Source organism: Bactrocera tryoni, chromosome 5 (assembly GCF_016617805.1).
Source record: "Bactrocera tryoni isolate S06 chromosome 5, CSIRO_BtryS06_freeze2, whole genome shotgun sequence".
Taxonomy (NCBI): domain Eukaryota; kingdom Metazoa; phylum Arthropoda; class Insecta; order Diptera; family Tephritidae; genus Bactrocera; species Bactrocera tryoni.
In genome coordinates this window covers 64,246,970-64,265,952 of record NC_052503.1, presented here as the reverse complement: position 1 = coordinate 64,265,952, position 18,983 = coordinate 64,246,970, and the positions used below count along the sequence as shown (strand labels likewise).

At 36.5% G+C, this 18,983-nt stretch overlaps 2 protein-coding genes across 2 annotated transcripts; one reads left to right on the top strand and one right to left on the bottom strand.

Annotated features, from left to right (window-relative positions):
• Positions 1-10,197: 10,197 nt before the first annotated feature.
• LOC120778614 (membrane-bound alkaline phosphatase-like) lies at positions 10,198-12,075 on the bottom strand. The gene is made up of 2 exons (XM_040110491.1): positions 10,807-12,075; positions 10,198-10,588 (listed from the first exon to the last, which is right to left on the bottom strand). The coding sequence occupies exons 1-2, from the start codon at positions 12,055-12,057 to the stop codon at positions 10,259-10,261; spliced, it is 1,581 nt and encodes a 526-aa protein (XP_039966425.1). The 5' UTR covers positions 12,058-12,075; the 3' UTR covers positions 10,198-10,258.
• A 367-nt stretch (positions 12,076-12,442) lies between these two features.
• On the top strand, positions 12,443-18,682 carry LOC120778613 (membrane-bound alkaline phosphatase). The gene is made up of 3 exons (XM_040110490.1): positions 12,443-12,658; positions 16,050-17,209; positions 18,220-18,682. Exons 1-3 carry the CDS (start codon positions 12,589-12,591, stop codon positions 18,622-18,624), a joined length of 1,635 nt encoding a protein of 544 aa, XP_039966424.1. The 5' UTR covers positions 12,443-12,588; the 3' UTR covers positions 18,625-18,682.
• Positions 18,683-18,983: the final 301 nt, after the last annotated feature.

The window sequence follows — 18,983 nt, the reverse complement described above, 5'->3', positions numbered from 1 at the left end:
TTTAGTTGAGTTTTAATTCGTAGTTACATATATATGTACCCATATATGACAATATGTGTATGTATAGATATAGACGAGAACGCATGACGGATTTAGAGGAAAAAATAATTATTTCATCAATTTAGCGACTAAAAAGCTAAAAATCGCGGCGATTTTAAATCTAATTTCAATGTATTTCACACAGAAAAAGGGGATTTTGATTTTGGGGATTTCGATTTTTAGAATATGCTTTAAAATTATAAGATAATTATTTTGGAAAACTTAAACTTCTACATACGCTCGGGTTAAAATTATGGTTTTATGGTGAAATCCTAAAAAATCTAAAACTTTAAATGATACAATCAAAAAGCTGATGATGGTAAGAATATCAAGTAACATTGTGGAACATTTTTGGGATTATTGTCTAGGGGGTGAGAAATTCCAAGTCCGGATGATCAGTATAGTAAAACCCTTAAAGGGTTTGGCGTTCGTATGTGTCAGTTTTTTGTATGACCTTTTAATTTTTTCCATATCTTGATGTTTTTCCGCTTAGTTGTAACATTTTCGCAAAAACGTAGTTTTTTTTTTTAGGTTAAACTACGTTTTTGCCAAAATGTTACAACTAAGCGAAAAAACATCAAGCTGAAGATTTTATTAATGCCTTTTTAGAGTAAACGAATCGAACGATTATTGTTAGAAACAAACCCCTATGTCCATTCTCTAGCTAGAAAGAAAATCTAAGAGTGCAAGTTTATCTCGCTAAGGTTAAATTTCAGTGAGATTGAACATTGCAGAAGATATTGCAAACTTATTTGCTGGGCTTGAAAGTAATGGGGGTGTAGGCGTTCTTTGTGTACTCAAACATCTATGTGTACTATAGCTCAAGAGTTTGGACAATTATTTTTAGACAATGAATAGAATTTTTAAATAGTCTATTTTCATAAACCTAATAAAAGGCTTTGTGGAAGTGAACTGAGTTTGATAGATTACATGTTTTCACCAAGGTCTGGTTTTGCAATTAGTTCCTAATCAATTTTCTGATAACCAAATAGTTCGAACGATTTTTTATTGTTATGAACCTTCGCAATATTATCTCTATTTAGCATTACTTCAATCTTAAAAACATGATGGCAATAAAATTACTCTGTATTGTATTCTTTATTCATTTAGAAGATTCTTTTAGAAACAAACACAGTAATTACGAGGACTGCTTTATATATTCTGTCCTATGGCAACACTAAGTGTTGCCAGGTGCAATCAGACATTTCCATTGGAAAGTTTGACATTTTTTAACATAACATCACTCAGAACGTTTTGTCATTTAATAGTGAATTGTTTTATTTACAGGGAATTAAAAATTCATCTCGGCCAAAAAATGGAATTAACTCGTGAACATTTTCGTGCGATCATTTTTCACAACTTTCGACGTGGATTATCACGACAAGAGTGCATCGATGAACTAAAATCTTTGTATGGCTATGAAGCACCATCCTATAGCACTGTGAAAAACTGGTACAACGAATTCAATCGTGGCCGACGCTCGCTCAAAGATGGATTCCGTGAAGGTCGTCCCAAAACAGCCGTTGTGCCAGAAAACATCGATGCCGTACGTGAACTGATAATGCAAGACCGTCATGTAACATACCTTCAGATAGAGGCATGCCTATGCATTTCTCCCACCAGCATACATCCGATATTGCATGAACACCTGGCCGTAAAAGGTTTGTTCTCGTTGGATCCGCACAATTTGACAATCGCTCAAAAAAGGCTCGTGTGGATTGGTGTAAAGAAATGCTGAAAAAATACGATCGCGGTGCTTCAAAAGACGTTTATAAGATCGTCACAGGTGACGAATCATGGATCTATGCGTATGAGCCCGAAACAAAACAGCAGACTACAAAACAAAAAAAAATAATAATTTTCGTTGAAAAATATGCCTATTTACATTATTAGGCCAGAAATATATATAGCAACCTACGTATTCATTAAAATAGTCTGGTTTACTTCGGCAGTCATTTGGAAACCTGAATCGTTTCTAGCTTCTGTGGCCATTGTCCACTTTCAATTTTTGACAATTTGACTTCATTAATCCCATTGTTTCGGTTACGCTCCTATCCAGTCAACTGTTAGAAAACTTTCCAAATAATTATTAGACGAATGCATGTCTAATCCTGAGCTTGTATGTATACAAGTATGTACATATATTAAGTTTGCCACGAAGTTTGTTACACCCATAAAATATATATCTAACTGATTATCGAACAAGGCTGAGTCGGTTTAGCCATGTCTGTCTGTCTGTATATATGCGACCCAGTCAAGTGAAGTGATATTTTCAAGAAATTTGACATGAATTATGGTCTAAAGCAAAGTTACAATTTCCGAAGGAATTGTTCTAATCACATATGTAACTATAGGATATACTTGTATGTAGCTGACATACAAACTGTACAATCTTAATCTAGTTCTTTTAAGGAATGTATTGTATATGTGAAGGGTATTGTAGCTTTGGTGCAAGCGAAGTTAACGTTTCTTCTTGTTATTTTTTATAATTTTTCACATAAAAAAGTAAATAAAAAACTTCAGGTCTCAAAAAAAGGGGGTTTGCCGCATTTATTGTACCATAACTTCTCTAACACACCTGTTACCCAGCTGTGAATGCGTTAATAATGACACTCTCCAACTATCGCGCACATATGAATATACATATACATACATACGTACATACATATGTATGTAGCTGAGAATAAAAGCGGCACTTCAACCGCGCTAGCGCGCTGCTAGTGAAACTCAAATACTCATATATCAACAAAAACAATGCTCAGTATTATGGTATTGGAGGTTTGTTTGAAAATGACTTGCATGTTTGTATTTAGTGTGACAACAGTTATAGTATTTAGTTGGCAAAGTCACACAGTATAGCGGCCTTCCGCTTTTTCTCTTCAGTATTTTTCTATTTTTTTTTTGTTTTGGTAAACAGTCGGGTTGTGTTGATGGCGCTGATCTGCTGATGGCCACCGTGTTTTGCCATTGTCTGCTGTTGGTGGCTGTCAGCGACACTTTTTTGACACTTGCAACCATCGACACTTTCGGAGCGCAACAATGTACATAGGCATCTCCTTGCTTTAGCGGGCGGTTGGGGTAGTTGAGTGGTGCGTATGCGGCTTGATGAAATTTAATTACTTTTTCATTGCGCGACGAGTTGACGTGGGGAGATTAAGTGGTTTCAGTAGGAGTAATGTCGTAAGCTCAATGAACACCCAGCGGGAACAACATTACATTAAATGGTGTAGAGAAGTTTGCTGCACAGAGCATCGTTTAATTAGTTCAAGCGATGTCTTTATCTTTATCCTTCAAATTGTATATCTACAAGTAGCTGTACTACCATACTGTCTTTCAACTGGAAAAATGTAACACGATCTAAAAATTAGAAACTGCATATAAAACGACTCCTGGCAAGGTGTTGGACTTTTATTTTGGATAGAGATTACAATGACCGCCTTTGAGTACAGAGATATCTTACACAACGTTATGCTACCATATGCCCTTGAGATGGTGTTATCAACAAGATAACTACTCGAAGCATATGTGGAGGTTGGTATTTTAGTGTTTCAAGTATGAAAATGTGATACGTATGCAATAGCCTAGTCATACCTTGATCTAAGCCCGATTGCGAACTTGTTGAGTGACCTTAAGAGAAGATTGGCAGCCTTTTCATTTCAAAATTAGGATCAATTATGGCGTATAGCAAAAGAACTTTGAGATGATACTCCATTGGAAACCTACCAAAAACTAATGCAATCCATGCCGAATAGTATAGGAAAACTTATGAAAAACCAGGGAGGATATACTTCTTCTTTGCTGGTATAGACACCGCATACGCGGTTAAAGCCGAGTTAACAACAGTACCAATTCGAGATACCAAATGCCGCCAGGTTCTTCTCCACTTGATCTCTTCAACGGAGTGGATGTATCTCTTCCTCTACCTCCACCAGCGGGTCCTGAATAGTGCGGAAAACATGCTGCACTATATCAATGTCGTCGTATATCTCTTCCATCGACTGCGGTACTCGCCGTTGCCAATGCGCTAAAGACCATAAATCTCCCGCACACTCCTGAGACCGACTAATCAGATGATGCCATTGTCCATGCTTTCGCAAAATATAGCAGGACGCGAATGATGAGGACTTGTAGAGTTTGGTTTTTGTTCCTTGGCAGATGACTTCTGCTTTTCAGTCCAAAGTAGCACCCATTGGAAAAAACAATTCTGTGTGGATGTATCCGTGGACGGAATAAAAGAAATCTTGAATTTTTTTGTTTGTATTTAAAATTTTAATTTGATCAGTGCTAGTTTTTGCTTTGAAAAAAAAAAAGATTCAGTTTTAATATTAGGAATGAATGATTTCCCACGTACATATGTATGTATATACATAGGTTTAATAGAGTAAATCAAAGATATAATAATATATGTACATAATGCAAAACTGTAAGCACACAAATTTATTAGAGGAAATTGGATGCGTTTATGATTGGATGTAGTTGCATGATAAATTTGGTTCCGTTCAAAATTGGAGACTTTTGAAACAAGGTAAAAATATTTTATTTTTATTCCACTTATTCCGAAAAATGGAATTATTTTTTAATTTAAATATCAACTCTCCAAAAATTGGAGACTTTTATTTTTTAAAGAAATTGCGGAGCAAAAAGGTAAAAACTTCAATACACATTTTTTGAATATTCAAAAACGTGTTGAAAACATGTAATAATAAAAAACAGTCCTCGAATTAGTATCAACCTAAAACTCTCCTCACAAGCGTAACTTGCTTACTGCTTTTTTGAACTGAAAAACTCATCGTCTATCTCTACAGGGACTATACTTAGCTTGGCTTGCTTGAATCAAAGTGGCAGTGGCATTAGCATCATTGCAGTTCTGACCCAAACGTTTTGTAATAACACTGCATTTAAGCCGTTTGTGGATGAAATCAACTACAGAGTGTCAAAATGCGAATAGTTTAACACATTGCACATGTGCTTCGTACAAATCTAAATACACGTACATACATGCATATCATATGCATTGATTACTTTATACCATGCGCTCATAAGTTTTGGTTTTTTGTTTTGAGAACAATTGTAAAATGATTGAAATTCGTTTAAATTTGCATTTTTACGCGCATAGATGATGGCAATCATACCAACAAATGCAAGAAAAACAATTGCAGTGTCGAAAAAATTAATGAAAGCCAAAACCGGAATATATGGCAGATGTGTACCAGCACATTTGCACATTTGTAGTATGTATGAGTGTCTATAGGTGTGAGCTGATATCAGCCATAGCAGCGTAGCGCCAGCATTCGCATGCAAATTGCACAAAATTGATAAACGACAGCGCTGCGATGAGTAAGTAGCAGCTGCCAGTAAGCGTTTGGGAAAAGCAGCCACTGCTGCAACTGCTAGGGTGTCTAGTTAATGACAGCAACAGCGCCGACATGTCAATGGCAGCACCCAACCGTCTGCTGTGCAAACTTTTTGTCTATATGTCTACACTGTAGACGCTACAGAGCTTCAACATGTCATGCATTGACACTTTTATTGTCAACGCTTGTCACAATGCGTAGCTGCGATTTAATAAATGCTTATTTACTTTTTTCCTTTTCCCTTTTCCCTTTGATTACTTCGAATTGAAATGCTTTTTTAAAGTCATATTTTTAACTGCACATTCAACGGTATTTGGGTCCATACAATAAATGACTTTGTGCGTGTGTGTTCGCCTGCCAGCTGTCAACTGCACTATTCACTATTTCATTTGAGGGATTTTGTGATTTGCACCAAAACAGACAGTTTGCACCAATCATTATTTTGCAATTGCGTTAAATTACCATTGTTGCAAGGCAGCAAAGCGTTGCCACCAGTATGCAATCTGTGCGTATGCCAATTGAAATGAATTTTTGATTTTCACGCCAATCGAATGGCAGGCGAGGCATTGCAATTGGTATTAATAGCATTATGGTTTTAATTTATGCATTCAATTGGTTGGTGTGTAAAGTATACGTAACCGGCTGTTAGTGAAGAGTGGCGTTTAAGGGCCAAATGCATACATACATTCATATACATAAATTTAATACATCGGATAAAATTGTTTTAGTAAAATGTAATTTATTTAAATGTCAAATACTTAAATTTTGAAATTTTAAATTTTTTACAGAGAGAATACATACATATTCATGTATGTAAAACGCATGATTTTCTAGGTCTCCGAAATCCCAAAAAGTCTCCACTTTGTAGAGTTTCAAACTTGTTTGTATTCGTATATAAAATCACTATTTAGGACATTTGCCACAATTTAAAGTAGTTTATATATAAACGAATACATGGAAATTTGAAACTTTACAAAGTGGAGACTTTTAAGTTTTCTCATTTAATAGACATATATGTACATATATGCATTTTTTCTGTATAAGAACCTACAATTTAATTGTTCCAAAAATTATGGAGGAACACGTATGTATGTATATGCAATTTTGTTAAATATTTAACTGTAAGCCCAGAAAATATTTAATTTATCGAATTATCAGGAAATCTTCAACTCTCCAAAAGTGGAGACTTTTAAAGTTGATTTTGTAATTTCGTGAGGTAAAGGATTCTCATTAAGTTATACACAAAAAGTGTACATTGCACATTAAACACTTGTCATGCCACAGCTTGAAGAAGAAATTGGTACAATTAGTAATGCAAGCAATGCTACTTCGACAGATTTTTTTCATTCAACATACATATGTATGTATGTATGTACATATGTACATAAATAACATCCCAAACCTTTTCAAAACACGAAACTATTTATCTCCTTTTCATTCAAATTTTACGCAATTTTCTACAAAATAATCCATGTATTACGACATTTAGTCTGCTTTAAGTAAAAAACTAGGTATCCAAAAGTGGATTTTTATTTTATGATATTTTATTTAAATAGGGTATGAAATAATTATATAGCAGGTAAACTATAAAATATATATTTATATATACATATATGTTGACAAAACAACTCTCCAAAAATGTACAATTTGCAAATACGATTATCTAAAAGTCAGATAGCTGTGAACTTACCTTACATTTTTCCGCGTATCTGTATAATTTTTAATATAGCAATAATTCAACCGCATATCAAATATGACGGTTAACACGCAGAAAATGACTTTCCACCGGATGTGATATAATGACAATTAAATTTTACACCCCTTTGTATTGAATTTTCATATTTTTTTATGCGCGCAATGCTTTTAGTCCTTGGCATTTCCGGTGCTTGCTGTCAGCTTACTTTTTCCAACTATGTAGCTGTCAGCCGCACGCTTATTAAATGTTACCACTTGTCTTTTGTAAGCCACCAAGACAGCAAGAAATACGCCTGCTAACGGTTTTCCTACCAACTCATTGCAACGAATCTCTACATTCGCATTCGCATCGTTCATTCATGTGTAAAATATTAAAATTCAATTAAAATGGCGTTAATTTCAACGCAAACGACACCCACGCCAATAATGTAAATGACAATACTGCCAATAAATGCAACTGCAATTGCAGCCAGAGTAATAATAAAAAAATACAACAACAATAATAATAAAATATAACAACAACTGCTGTCCATTGTGGCAGTGTGTTTCGGTGGGGATGCTGTGGCTGTCATAATTGTCAGCATTCAACTGACAGAGCATTCGAAAATTTCGAATGTCAAGTGTGTGTATATAATATATATATGTACATCCATATATATATGTATATTTACATATGTATAATAAAGCTGCGCATCCTGTCGGTGAATATCAAAATACGTCGGTGCGTACGTTTGTATACAAATGTATACATAAATTGTGCGAAGTAAAACGCTGGAAACGTAATAAATTATTATGGTAGCCCAGTAAGTTATAGAGTTCATGAGAAAAGTCTCAACCAAAATTGTTACTATATTAATAAAATGAGATATTTACTTTAAAATGTAGAGCTAAAAGTATACATAAATGGAGACTTCATTAGCCTGCCAATAGTTCGCCCGACTTTTAGCTTTATTGCTTACTGAACTTTCTGAAGTGTGTTTCAAACGTTTACTGACACTCTGAAAGAAGTGGAGACTTTTATTTAGTTAACATTTTAGAAAATCTCCAGTCAAAATTGTTATGCCATAAACTTTTAAACGAAAAGTGCTAATTATTATAACTTTCCAAAAGCGACTTTTAGCTTTATTACTCACTGAACTTTCTGAAGTACGTTGTATACGTTTGTTAGCACTTTAAAAAAGTGGAGACTTTTATTTAGTCAAAGTTTCAAGAAATCTCCAGTCAAAACTCTTATGTCATAAACTTTTGAACTAAAGGTGCTAATTTTTACAACTCTCCAAAAGCGGAGAGTTTTTCTCTTGTAAAAATTAGAAATAATTTCCAAACATTTTTCATATAATAACAGTTGCGCAGGTCAAAATCAAACTCATACAACTCTCCACGTGTAGAGATATTTACGAAAGCTTTGCTATACAACTTTCTGCAAACTTTTTCTTTATTAAATTTATTTTTACTATTATTATTTTGTTGTTTCTGGTATTCCGACTCTATAATACCTTTGGCTCACTGGTCTAACTTAGTAATATTTATTAAGCTTTCCACACATAAGTGTTTGTTTGAAAATAACAAAAGAGAATATGTGTTTGTCCACATATGTATGAATATGTAAATGTCACCTATCACTTCATAAGTTCGCTTTTACGTCCGCATTGCAACTCTCTTGATCGCCCTCACTCACACCCAACCCATGCGCTGTGATATGCAAATTTAACACTCACATCACCAACGCTGCGACAGCTGTGATAATGGTTAATTAAAATGTTGTGCAAGCGTAGTGGGCGTTGTTACTTCTGGAGAGTGTCTGCGTGTGTGTAGGTCGAAAGGACATGGTTACGGGCATTCATATGCAGCTTAAAGTGTGAATGCATGTGAAGGTGCGGTTGTTCAAGAAGTGTGAAGCACATACATATATACATACATACATACATATATGGTAAATATAATTTGTGTGTACTACGTACGCGCCTTCATTAGTGTCTGCTGAGTTGTTGTTATATAGGAAAGCGCAATCAATGCTGCCCTGCCGCTGACTTAACAGTCTGTCTGGCAGCTTGGCTATCGGCTGACAGCAGCTGCTGTCACAGCGTATAGCCTTTTTCCTTCGCTATCACTCATATTCGGTATGTTACCACAAATAGCAAAAGAAAATATGCAAAATAAAAACACTCCCAGCATAACGATGAAAGAATATTTGTGATAATAAAACGAGAAATCAATGTAATTTATGGATTTATGCGTAGAGCGGCACTGTGCAAAATTCTATTAATTATACATTTCCCGATTTTCAATTTTTCAACAGTCGTTGCAGTGCGGTCAATATTGGCTTCATGCACGTGTATTGATGTGTATTTGATGGTAAAATTAATATTTAATATACTGTGGCATTGGTGGTGTGGCCTTATTGATTTATGATTGCATTTATTTGACAGTGAGCTGGAGAAGTTGATTTAATTTTTGGAAATTAACATTTGTAGGGGTTCATGCCTTTGTCTTTTACTGTATCCAAAGAGAAATGATGTTGGCAACATAATTTTTCGTATGAAAGTGTTCTAAAATTACAAACTAAAATAAATTTAAATATAATTTTAACGAAACACAAAAAAAAAAAAATGGTGAAAATATTAAAATAGAAAAAGTTGTGCAAGTGGAGAATTAATTTTTTTTAGAGCAGAAGTTAAAAACAAATTTAATAACAACAATAGCAGCAATTATAATGAAAATAATGTTTTTCAAAAGTCTCCAAAAAGTGGAGAGTTCATAATTTGTTAATTCTAAGGGTCAACAACGACAAAACGATCGTTTAGAATTTTTAAAGATAACTTAGTTATTTTTAATTAATTTCTAGTTAAATTTACTGATAAATATTTATTTAGTGTTATGATTTCTTAGCTTAATCGTAACTTACAACTGATAAGCACTAGAAGAATCAGAGCTGAAAATAACGAATCACAATAAGACGTATTAATATGTAGTAGATAGCACTGTAAATATTCCAAGTGACTACTATGCAATAGATGAAACGAGTCAAACGCCATTAGCAATTGTTATAAAAATTTGCATTTTTCAGCGCAATAACAACTTTTGATTATTATTTTACATTCTCCGTTAATTTAGTTTTAATAAGTGTTGGTAAATTTTAATTTTAATGCTTTCACAACCAACAAATTCATTTAGCACGCTTTCAAACCATCGCCCACACACGCCGCATAAGCCATCATATGTGGTATTGTATTCTGTTCATAAACGCCTGTGAAGAGATGAGACCACGGACCGGAAGCAAAAACGGCCACATCTTCACCACCATGCGTGGCGCTCTCCAATGGTGCTGTGGCGGGGAAGGTGTTCACACCAGGGCGCACTTTTGTTGGATTACGACGTTTATATTTATTCGTATTATAATAATCCTCGAAACCGGGACCATTGGCATAGCTCAGCGTTAGATAGGGTAGGTCATCAGCAGCTTCAGATGGTGCGACATTGAATATATCGCTATCACGATCCTTGTAAAGGAAGAGAAGAAGGAATTGTAGAAATTTAATTTAAACTTCCCACTTTCTGGTTGTATATAATCTTAAATGTAAAAGTATTTTGGCTTATCAGTGTTAAAACATTACACATTTCTCTTTTATATGCTATACTCTCTTTTTTACTAAGCTCTGACAGTACACATAACTTTTTTCTCATTTTCACTATCTTCCTCTAGATATACTATACATACCTGATAGCCCGAGTAACTGAAGCCGTGCGAATGATCTGCGGTAACAACAATAAGCGTATCCTCCTCCGAAGTCAATTCACGTCCTGCTTCGATTGCTTTTGAAAACTCGACCGTCTCATCTAAAGCATATTCCGCCATATTTGAATGATGCGCGGTATCAATACGACCGCCTTCGACGAAGAGAAAGAAACCGTTATCGTCCTTTTGTAGCATCTCAATAGCGCGCACGGTCATTTCCTTCAATGTCGGTTGCGTATCGGCCGCGTCCAAGTGATATTCCAAGTGCGAACGCTCGAACAGACCCAACACGCGTTTATAAGAATTCAAATTCAAGTTGAGCAACTCATCACGCGTCTCCACATAAGCATTATCCGAGGACTGTTGCAGGTACTCCTCAATCAAATTGCGTCCATCCTGGCGTTTGCCCTTCTTAAAGAACTGCGTGTCTAAAAATTCACGCTTGCCACCGCCGAAGATCACTTTCAACCGCTTGCCAACCTCACCGTGGATCAGTTGTTGCGCAATGTCCGCTAGACCCGAATCGGCGCCACAATCATCCGACAACACCGCATCATTCTCCCACTCACGATCCGCCACATGCGCGTAGACACCTGCCGGCGAGGCGTGCGTGACGCGTGTTGTCGTCACTAGACCGGCAGATTTGCCAGCGTCCAACGCCCACTTTGCAATCGAATGCACGTGATTACTCGTATCGGCCATACCCGCGCAATCGGTACGTTTAACGCGTCCATTAACGCCGATCGTACCGTGATTACCCTTAACACCGCACAGGTAAGCGGTGGATGTGACCGCCGAATCGGGCACCATCGTATTCACCGAGTATGTTTTCGAGAAACCGGTGTAGGGAAATTTCTCGAACGACAACTGTTTCTCGGGACCGCCGAGTAGGTTGCGCGCTGCCGCAAACGTCGTCAAGCCCATGCCATCGCCCAAAAAGAGTATAACATTCTTAGCTACACGCTTATTGCGCTGCGCAAACGTTTGCTGGCGCACAAATTTCTTACTCAGCTCCAGCCAAAAGTCACTAGTAAACTCTGGTTCGCTGTATGCCTCATTAGTGCGTTTTGTTGGAAAATTCGGGTGCATAGCGCTTTCCATGCAGTCATCATTGTCTGCTGCCAGATCGCAAGCGGCAGTGAGTCCCGCTTCGGCAGTGTTGTAGTTCGGGAGCGCGACGACCAATAGCAGTAATGCTATGAACTTCGGCAATTTTTGTTTCAATGGCGACATGTTTAAGCAGACTGCTGTGGAGAGCACGCGGATACGTCTTTTATAGGCGACGTGCTCCGATAGCGTTAATCGGGCGAAATTTCCAAAGGCGTTGAATGAAGTGCTACTGTCTTCGGATTGGCTGCGAATGGGATATTAGCGCATTATTGCCCGACAATCAGACTTGATTAGATTACTAATGCAGTAGAAACCAGTAGAACCCGCACGTGAGTCACGTACTTATATAGGGGTGACGCTCTACGACACGCTACAGTCGTCGTTGTGTCGTAGAGATTTTCGGAAGCGCTGTTGGCGTTTGCAATAAATTAAAAGCTTGCCTTACGTGTTTTCAAAAATTTTCGATTTTATATTATTTCACTCATTTTTGACTTTCAACTTCTGCTTCATGCCAGAAACTCTCTTTTATCAAAATTTGAATAAAAACTGCGTCACTTAGCAAAAAAAGTCAACAGTAGCATTCGCTTGCCGGTGACGCTCACTTCACTCAGTTCGACTCACTTCTTTTCGCCTTGTACGCGTAGCGTTTAAAGCATGTGCAATCTTCGTTGGTTTCTATTGGGCCTTTTGGTCTGCTTCACAAGTGTAACAACCGCCGATGAATGTAAGTAAATAGAATTTACAATAAAAATATTCGATGACAAAGAAAGCAAATGACGTGAAAATTATCAATACATGAAAGTGAAAGGTTTCTCACGGTCTACTGTGTTAGTGTTTAAAATCGCATATCTTAAATGAGGTTTTCATAGCGCGCATATAATTAAAAAGTAAACAGTTTAAATGCGGTTAAACAATATACGAAATAGGTAATTAATCGTTTTTTGTTGAAATGGTATTTTCGTCGCTTAAACAAGCGCGTAGATTATAAAGTAGAGTGTGTTATGCGAAATCCAGTTCTTGTTATTATTTATCATATATTGGCAGCTGTAAATGCACTTCATTGAACTTGAACTGCCTTGCTTAGCTCTCATGCACGTTATGAAGCGAGTTTGTTTAAATTGAGATGGCTTTAGCTGAGTTTATACTTAGTTATATATTTACACATACGTTTTTAGACGTGCGCCAGACAAGCTTATGCATAATCAGTCATTTGTACAATAATGACATTTTTCTTAAAAGTGGAGAGTTATTAGAAATTGAAAAACTGAAATTTTTGACATTCTTGGTCTTATCATGCGTAATTGTGCTTGTTTCGAGAACTCTCCAAAAAGTGGAGAGTTATTATAAATTGAAAAATTGAAATTTTTGGCATTATTTTGTCTAATTTTGCATAAGTGCGTTTGCTTAGACAATTCTCCAAAAAGTGTAGACTTATTATTACTTATGAAAATTAAATTTTAAGTTAAAAGCACAAAAGTAAAAAAATGTGCGCAAATACCAATTTTACAATTCTACAAAAATGTAGAAATGTGTTAATGATGTATTCTTTATTTTACCATTGAAATAGTAAGTAAAAAAATAGCTAGTAACTGTTAATTCTTAAACAAATAAAGTCTCCAAAAGTATAGAGTATGAGTTTTGTGATTTTTTGTCACTTTGCCTCTATAATTTAAATTTTTATTATAGAATGCATCGTTGAGGCTGAGTATTAGAACTCTATAAAAAATTTATGCAATCATGAATTTTACGATAAAAAGTGCGCGCCGCTGAATTTACTATATGGCTTCAGTATTGCATTGCGGAAAGTTCTGCAAACAGTTTGTTTTATTTTTTTTTATTCATAAAAATATGTAGCTTTCGGATTAAGAACAGCTAAATTTTATAAAGCTTTGGTGATGATCTTTTTGACCCTAAGCAAACAATTGATAGCAAACTTCTTAGTTCAAACAATAATATAATCGACTTGGTTTTTGGGTACAGTCAAATATTGTCTTCAAAACATTTGAAGTGGCTACAGACCAAAACATTCAATATTTAAGCAATAAATCACAAAAAAATAACTTTGAGATAAAGAGCAGATTTATATGAACCTTGGCAATTAATTATGCCAATAATCTATTTAAGCAAGTAATCACCTTATTTAGCAGCTATTTAATCAGCTAATAAATCACCCATGAAATGTTTAAAATAAACAAAACGTGTGCAAAACGGTAAACGTGACAATATAGAACCATTCTCAGTTGCTGCCCAAGTCCACCGCGGGCACTCATGCACCTTTAAGTAACAGGTGACTTACTCGTGATATGCTTAGCTCATGGAGAATCATAAAATTGGTGGTGAGAAAAAATCACTATAAACCAATAAATTTCTATGAATGAGACATACATATATGCTAGGTATTAAACGATTAGATTAGCAATCGCAAGATAGTATAAATCAAAATCTTTCCAGCAGTTAAAAACTTAAAAATATTTTAGCAATTGATTGTGACAATGATTTTTCATTATTTCAAGTACTTTTTTCGCATGCAGTGAATTCATAACTAATATAGACTAATATAATGTAAACTAGATTTTAATTCGGGTCCTCCTCCTGCTTTTTATTTCTTATTATCGATAGGTTTTATCTTGCTTCTAAATAGTTGAATGAATATCTCGTGTCATAGGTTATGCAGGAAACTGACAACAATCATTTGTATACTCTTATATACAATTATATTTATAATCAGCCGAAATCATCATTGAAATTCATCGAAATGGAATTGAACATCTCCAAAACATCGATTTATCGCATTTTGACCGAATATTTGGGCTTACGAAAGGTGTGTGCACGGTTTGTTCTGCACAAATTGACTGACGACCAAAAATTGCTCAGAATCCAACATTCGAGCGACGCTTGTGACCGATTTTTTTTTACCAAAAATCACACTTTAACCATTAACCACTCCCCATATTCACCTGATATGGCACCGTGCGACTTCTTCCTTTTCGGAAAATGCATTTGCTCATGAAAGGAAAGCGTTATGCAGACGTAGAGGCTATTTAAAAGGCTTGCACCGGCATACTGGCGGCCATACCGGCCAACGAGCTAAAACACTCTTTTGATATGCTTTTGGACCGTGCAAAAAGCTGCATTGAAGCTGAAGGAGACTATTTTGAATAAAATAAATTAATTTTTTTTTAGTCCTGTGTTCTTTGGAACGCTCCTTGTACATATACATATATGCTTCATGATGATACGAGTTGAACTCCGAGTTACTGTCTGGCTGTCCGTCCGTTCATCCGTCCAAGCTGTAACTTGAGAAAAAATTAAGATATATTGATGAAACTTAATACAAACGCTCGTATGTGCTAAATATATATAATTATTTTAATGTTTCTAACAAAACTTTTGGCGAATATGTCGGTCAGTGTATGCTTACGCCAATAAAGAAGAATTATCTTCTTTCCTTGGATTCCAATCTTCCGGTTGAGGTTTTGCACCCTAAGGTATACCCTTGGCTTTAATTCTTTCTGTATAAAATGTTCGTTTGCACCCGAACTTAGCCCTTCCTTACTTGTTTTCGATAAAGTTAAGTGTTTACGAGATGAATATCAATGCATATAATGTATATTTTTAATTATGAGTGACTATTTTTGTAGTGCAGGGAATTTCCAGCGAAGCTATGTGATAATTGATAAACGATTCGGTTCAGTGTTCAAAGAGTACTCCACTCTTCTTGCCCAGAGCTCATTTATTTTTGGAATTCCATATACATTGACCCACTATATATATATAGTAGTCATGTAACATTGACTTCCATTATACTTTTCGAAAATAAGTGTTTGAACGTACTTAAAATAGGTATTCTTACGGTTATAATTACCCGATTCGATCGATATAGCTTATTTCCCACTGGCTCTTGATTTATGGTGTATGCAAAGAAAAAAACTCGGAAATCTCGAAAAAGTTTAAAAGCCATTTTACAAAGCGGATCGCCAACTATGTTAAAAGTTTTTCTATTTATAGCAAGATCTACTAGAAGAGGCTCCACTAACAACTTTCATGCAGTCGTTTATTTTCTCGACATTTGTGTATACTTTATACAGTTATACAGTCTATACCTAAATTTACAGATCATGCACGATTACTTGTTCCACGCTATGTGAAATCCGCGAGAGCCACCGAAGAGCAAACAACGGAATATTGGGTAGATAAAGCACAAAGCATACTCGCCGACAAACTAGAGCAGTTATCGCGGCTCAACACGAATCGTGCCAAAAATATAATACTCTTTCTTGGCGATGGTATGTCGGTACATACAATAACCGCTACACGTGCCTTCCTCGGCGATAGCTCCGAACAGGTCTCATTTGAAAAATTCCCCTACACAGGCCTCTCCAAAACATACTCAGTCAACAAGTTTGTACCGGACTCCGCCTGCACGGCAACCGCTTACCTGTCGGGCGTTAAGGCTAATTACGGTACGATCGGTGTTGTAGCCGAAGTGCCGAGGAATGATTGCGAAGCGGGCATCGATAATCGAACACATACCGAAAGCATTGCGAAATGGGCGCAAGACGCTGGCAAATGGGCAGGTTTGGTGACAACAGCGCGTGTCACACACGCTTCACCAGCTGGTGTGTATGCGCATACTGCCAACCGTGATTGGGAGACTGATTCAAAGATCAAGTCTAGTGGTTGTGTTTCTGGCACGGAGCATAATGTGGACATTGCAAGTCAACTAGTTGAATGGCCAGTTGGTAAGAACTTGCGCGTAATTATGGGTGGTGGACGACGTAACTTCATCGGTAAAAAGGAACTCGATGAAGAGGGTATTGAAGGAAAACGTAGCGATGGACGCAATTTGACCGAAGAGTGGCTAGCGGACAAATATGAACAAGGCGCAAGCGCGGCATATGTGTGGAATAAGGATGGGCTACTTAATGTGGATCTCAATAAAACTGAGTATTTGCTGGGGCTTTTTAGCTCATCCCATTGTCCGTACCATGGTGACTTGGAGCGTGAGGGCTTAACAGAGACAGTGCCATCATTGAGTGAAATGACCGAAGCGGCCATACAGCTATTGAGTAATAATGATAAGGGTTACTTCTTGTTTGTCGAAGGCGCACGTATCGATATGGCACATCATAGCAACCGTGCCCATCGCTCAATAGAGGATACGGCGGAGTTTGCGCGCGCCGTAGAATTGGCTCGTAAAATGACAAATGAAGAAGACACACTGATTGTGGTGACGTCAGATCATTCGCATACTATGACAATTAATGGTTATCCGGTAAGTTTTTCTTTCTTTTAACATGTTGCACAGAATATAAAATATATTAAAATATAACAATGGTTCTTAACGCCTTAAAATAAAAGAGTATATAGAGTTATATCTACCAAATATTCAGAACGACGAAATTCTTTGGTTTAGATATGAATTTCATTCTCTTGTTCGTCCGTGCACTTAATAAGTGGACTAAAAATCTATTTTTGAGATCCCATACTCGTAGTTACATATCTGCTTTCTAGTATTGAAATTAAGCGTCATAATGTCGGATTAACTCGAAAAATAGACCACAACTTCTGAAAGTATGTGAGGCCCAGCCCGCCATAAAGCTCTTTCATACAAACTACGAACAACACAAAGTTAAGTCAATCTATAAAAATTCCCAAGAATGAAACCAATCTTCTTTACAACGGTATTCCTACATATGTGAAACCTGAAAGGACCAAGATAAGTGTAGATCCCAAGGTAACTTAAGAAATGAACTATTGATAATACTTGTAATTCCAGCCCAAAAAACATTACCCAAAGATTGTTTAGGAATGTTAACGTAAAGATAGCTCTTGACCGGATAAAAGTTCTAATCCAGTCCAGCTTATATCCATCTGTAGTATGAAGGGACTGCTGTTGGATATCAACGGTCAATATCTTTCGCTATTTCATATATATTTGATTTACTTCAGTCCGAAACACCTAGAAATTTCTTTCAAATCTATTCAAGAAAGCTGGCTTTGTACTACTTTATTTGGCTAGGTCTGGCTTATTATTTAGTGAAAGCAATCCACAACCTGCTATCTACATTTACAAGGAATATATAGATAACAGTCTTTCCAGTGAAATTTAGACAGTTTACCTCGAATTATAGAAGTTTAGAAGAACGGTGCTTCCCTAAACTTTTCCATTTCAAAATCATTTAAATTATCGCTAATTCCTTCTAAATTCATAGAGTACATAATATTTTAATCCTTAACTAGCTTATATTTTCTATAATCTTTTCTACTTTTACATACTTAAAGACGCGCGGTTCAGACATCTTCGGTCTTGCGCCGATGACAGCCGATGACAATCTACCATACACCATACTCTCCTACGCCAATGGCCCCGGTTTCTCGAAGACCTACTCTACAAAGAAAGGTCGTCGCGATTTGAGCGACGCTGATTTGGATGACCCGAAATATAGATATATGGCCACCGTACCCTTGGACTCAGAAACACATGGTGGTGATGATGTAGGCGTCTTCGCTTCCGGTCCATACGCTCACTACTTCTCGGGAAATTATGAACAGACAAATATACCCGCGCTGATGGCGTATGCAGCCGATATTGGTCCGTTCGCGAAGTCCGCTTTAGCGGCGATGGACGTTGAACTCACGAAAAACATCAGCGAAGCCAACAAAGGAATGAAGGCAAGCAAGGAATAACGTTTATTTCCTAAAAATAGTTTCATTTAAATAAATTTAGGTGCAATCAAGTGCAGCATACAAGTTCGTATTACTAAGTGTACTCGGAGTCGTTTTATTATTACAAAATTCAAGTGGTCCGTAGATTTTTATTGTGTATGTGTAAGTGTGTGTGCGGCGTTTATTTACCTGTGCTTGTGGCATTCAACTTATGTGGTTACCGTACTACCGAACTGATCCTAAGTAAATACAACGAATTTAATAAAGTTTCAAGTGTTTATCGTTAGTTTGGTCAATGCTTCGGGGGTAAACTTTTTCTTCGCCACTTTATAACGGTATATGTGTGTAGCTGTAAGGTTCAGCACAGTTAAGGTGAAAGG

Excerpts from the sequence above, each read along its gene's own strand:
- LOC120778614 (XM_040110491.1), bottom strand. The coding sequence starts at position 12,057 with ATGTCGCCATTGAAACAAAAATTGCCGAAGTTCATAGCATTACTGCTA. Across the intron at positions 10,589-10,806 it reads TCAGTTACTCGGGCTATCAG|GATCGTGATAGCGATATATT; the intron begins GTATGTATAGTA and ends TTCCTTTACAAG.
- LOC120778613 (XM_040110490.1), top strand. The coding sequence starts at position 12,589 with ATGTGCAATCTTCGTTGGTTTCTATTGGGCCTTTTGGTCTGCTTCACA. Across the intron at positions 12,659-16,049 it reads TGTAACAACCGCCGATGAAT|ATCATGCACGATTACTTGTT; the intron begins GTAAGTAAATAG and ends CTAAATTTACAG. Across the intron at positions 17,210-18,219 it reads TGACAATTAATGGTTATCCG|ACGCGCGGTTCAGACATCTT; the intron begins GTAAGTTTTTCT and ends ACATACTTAAAG.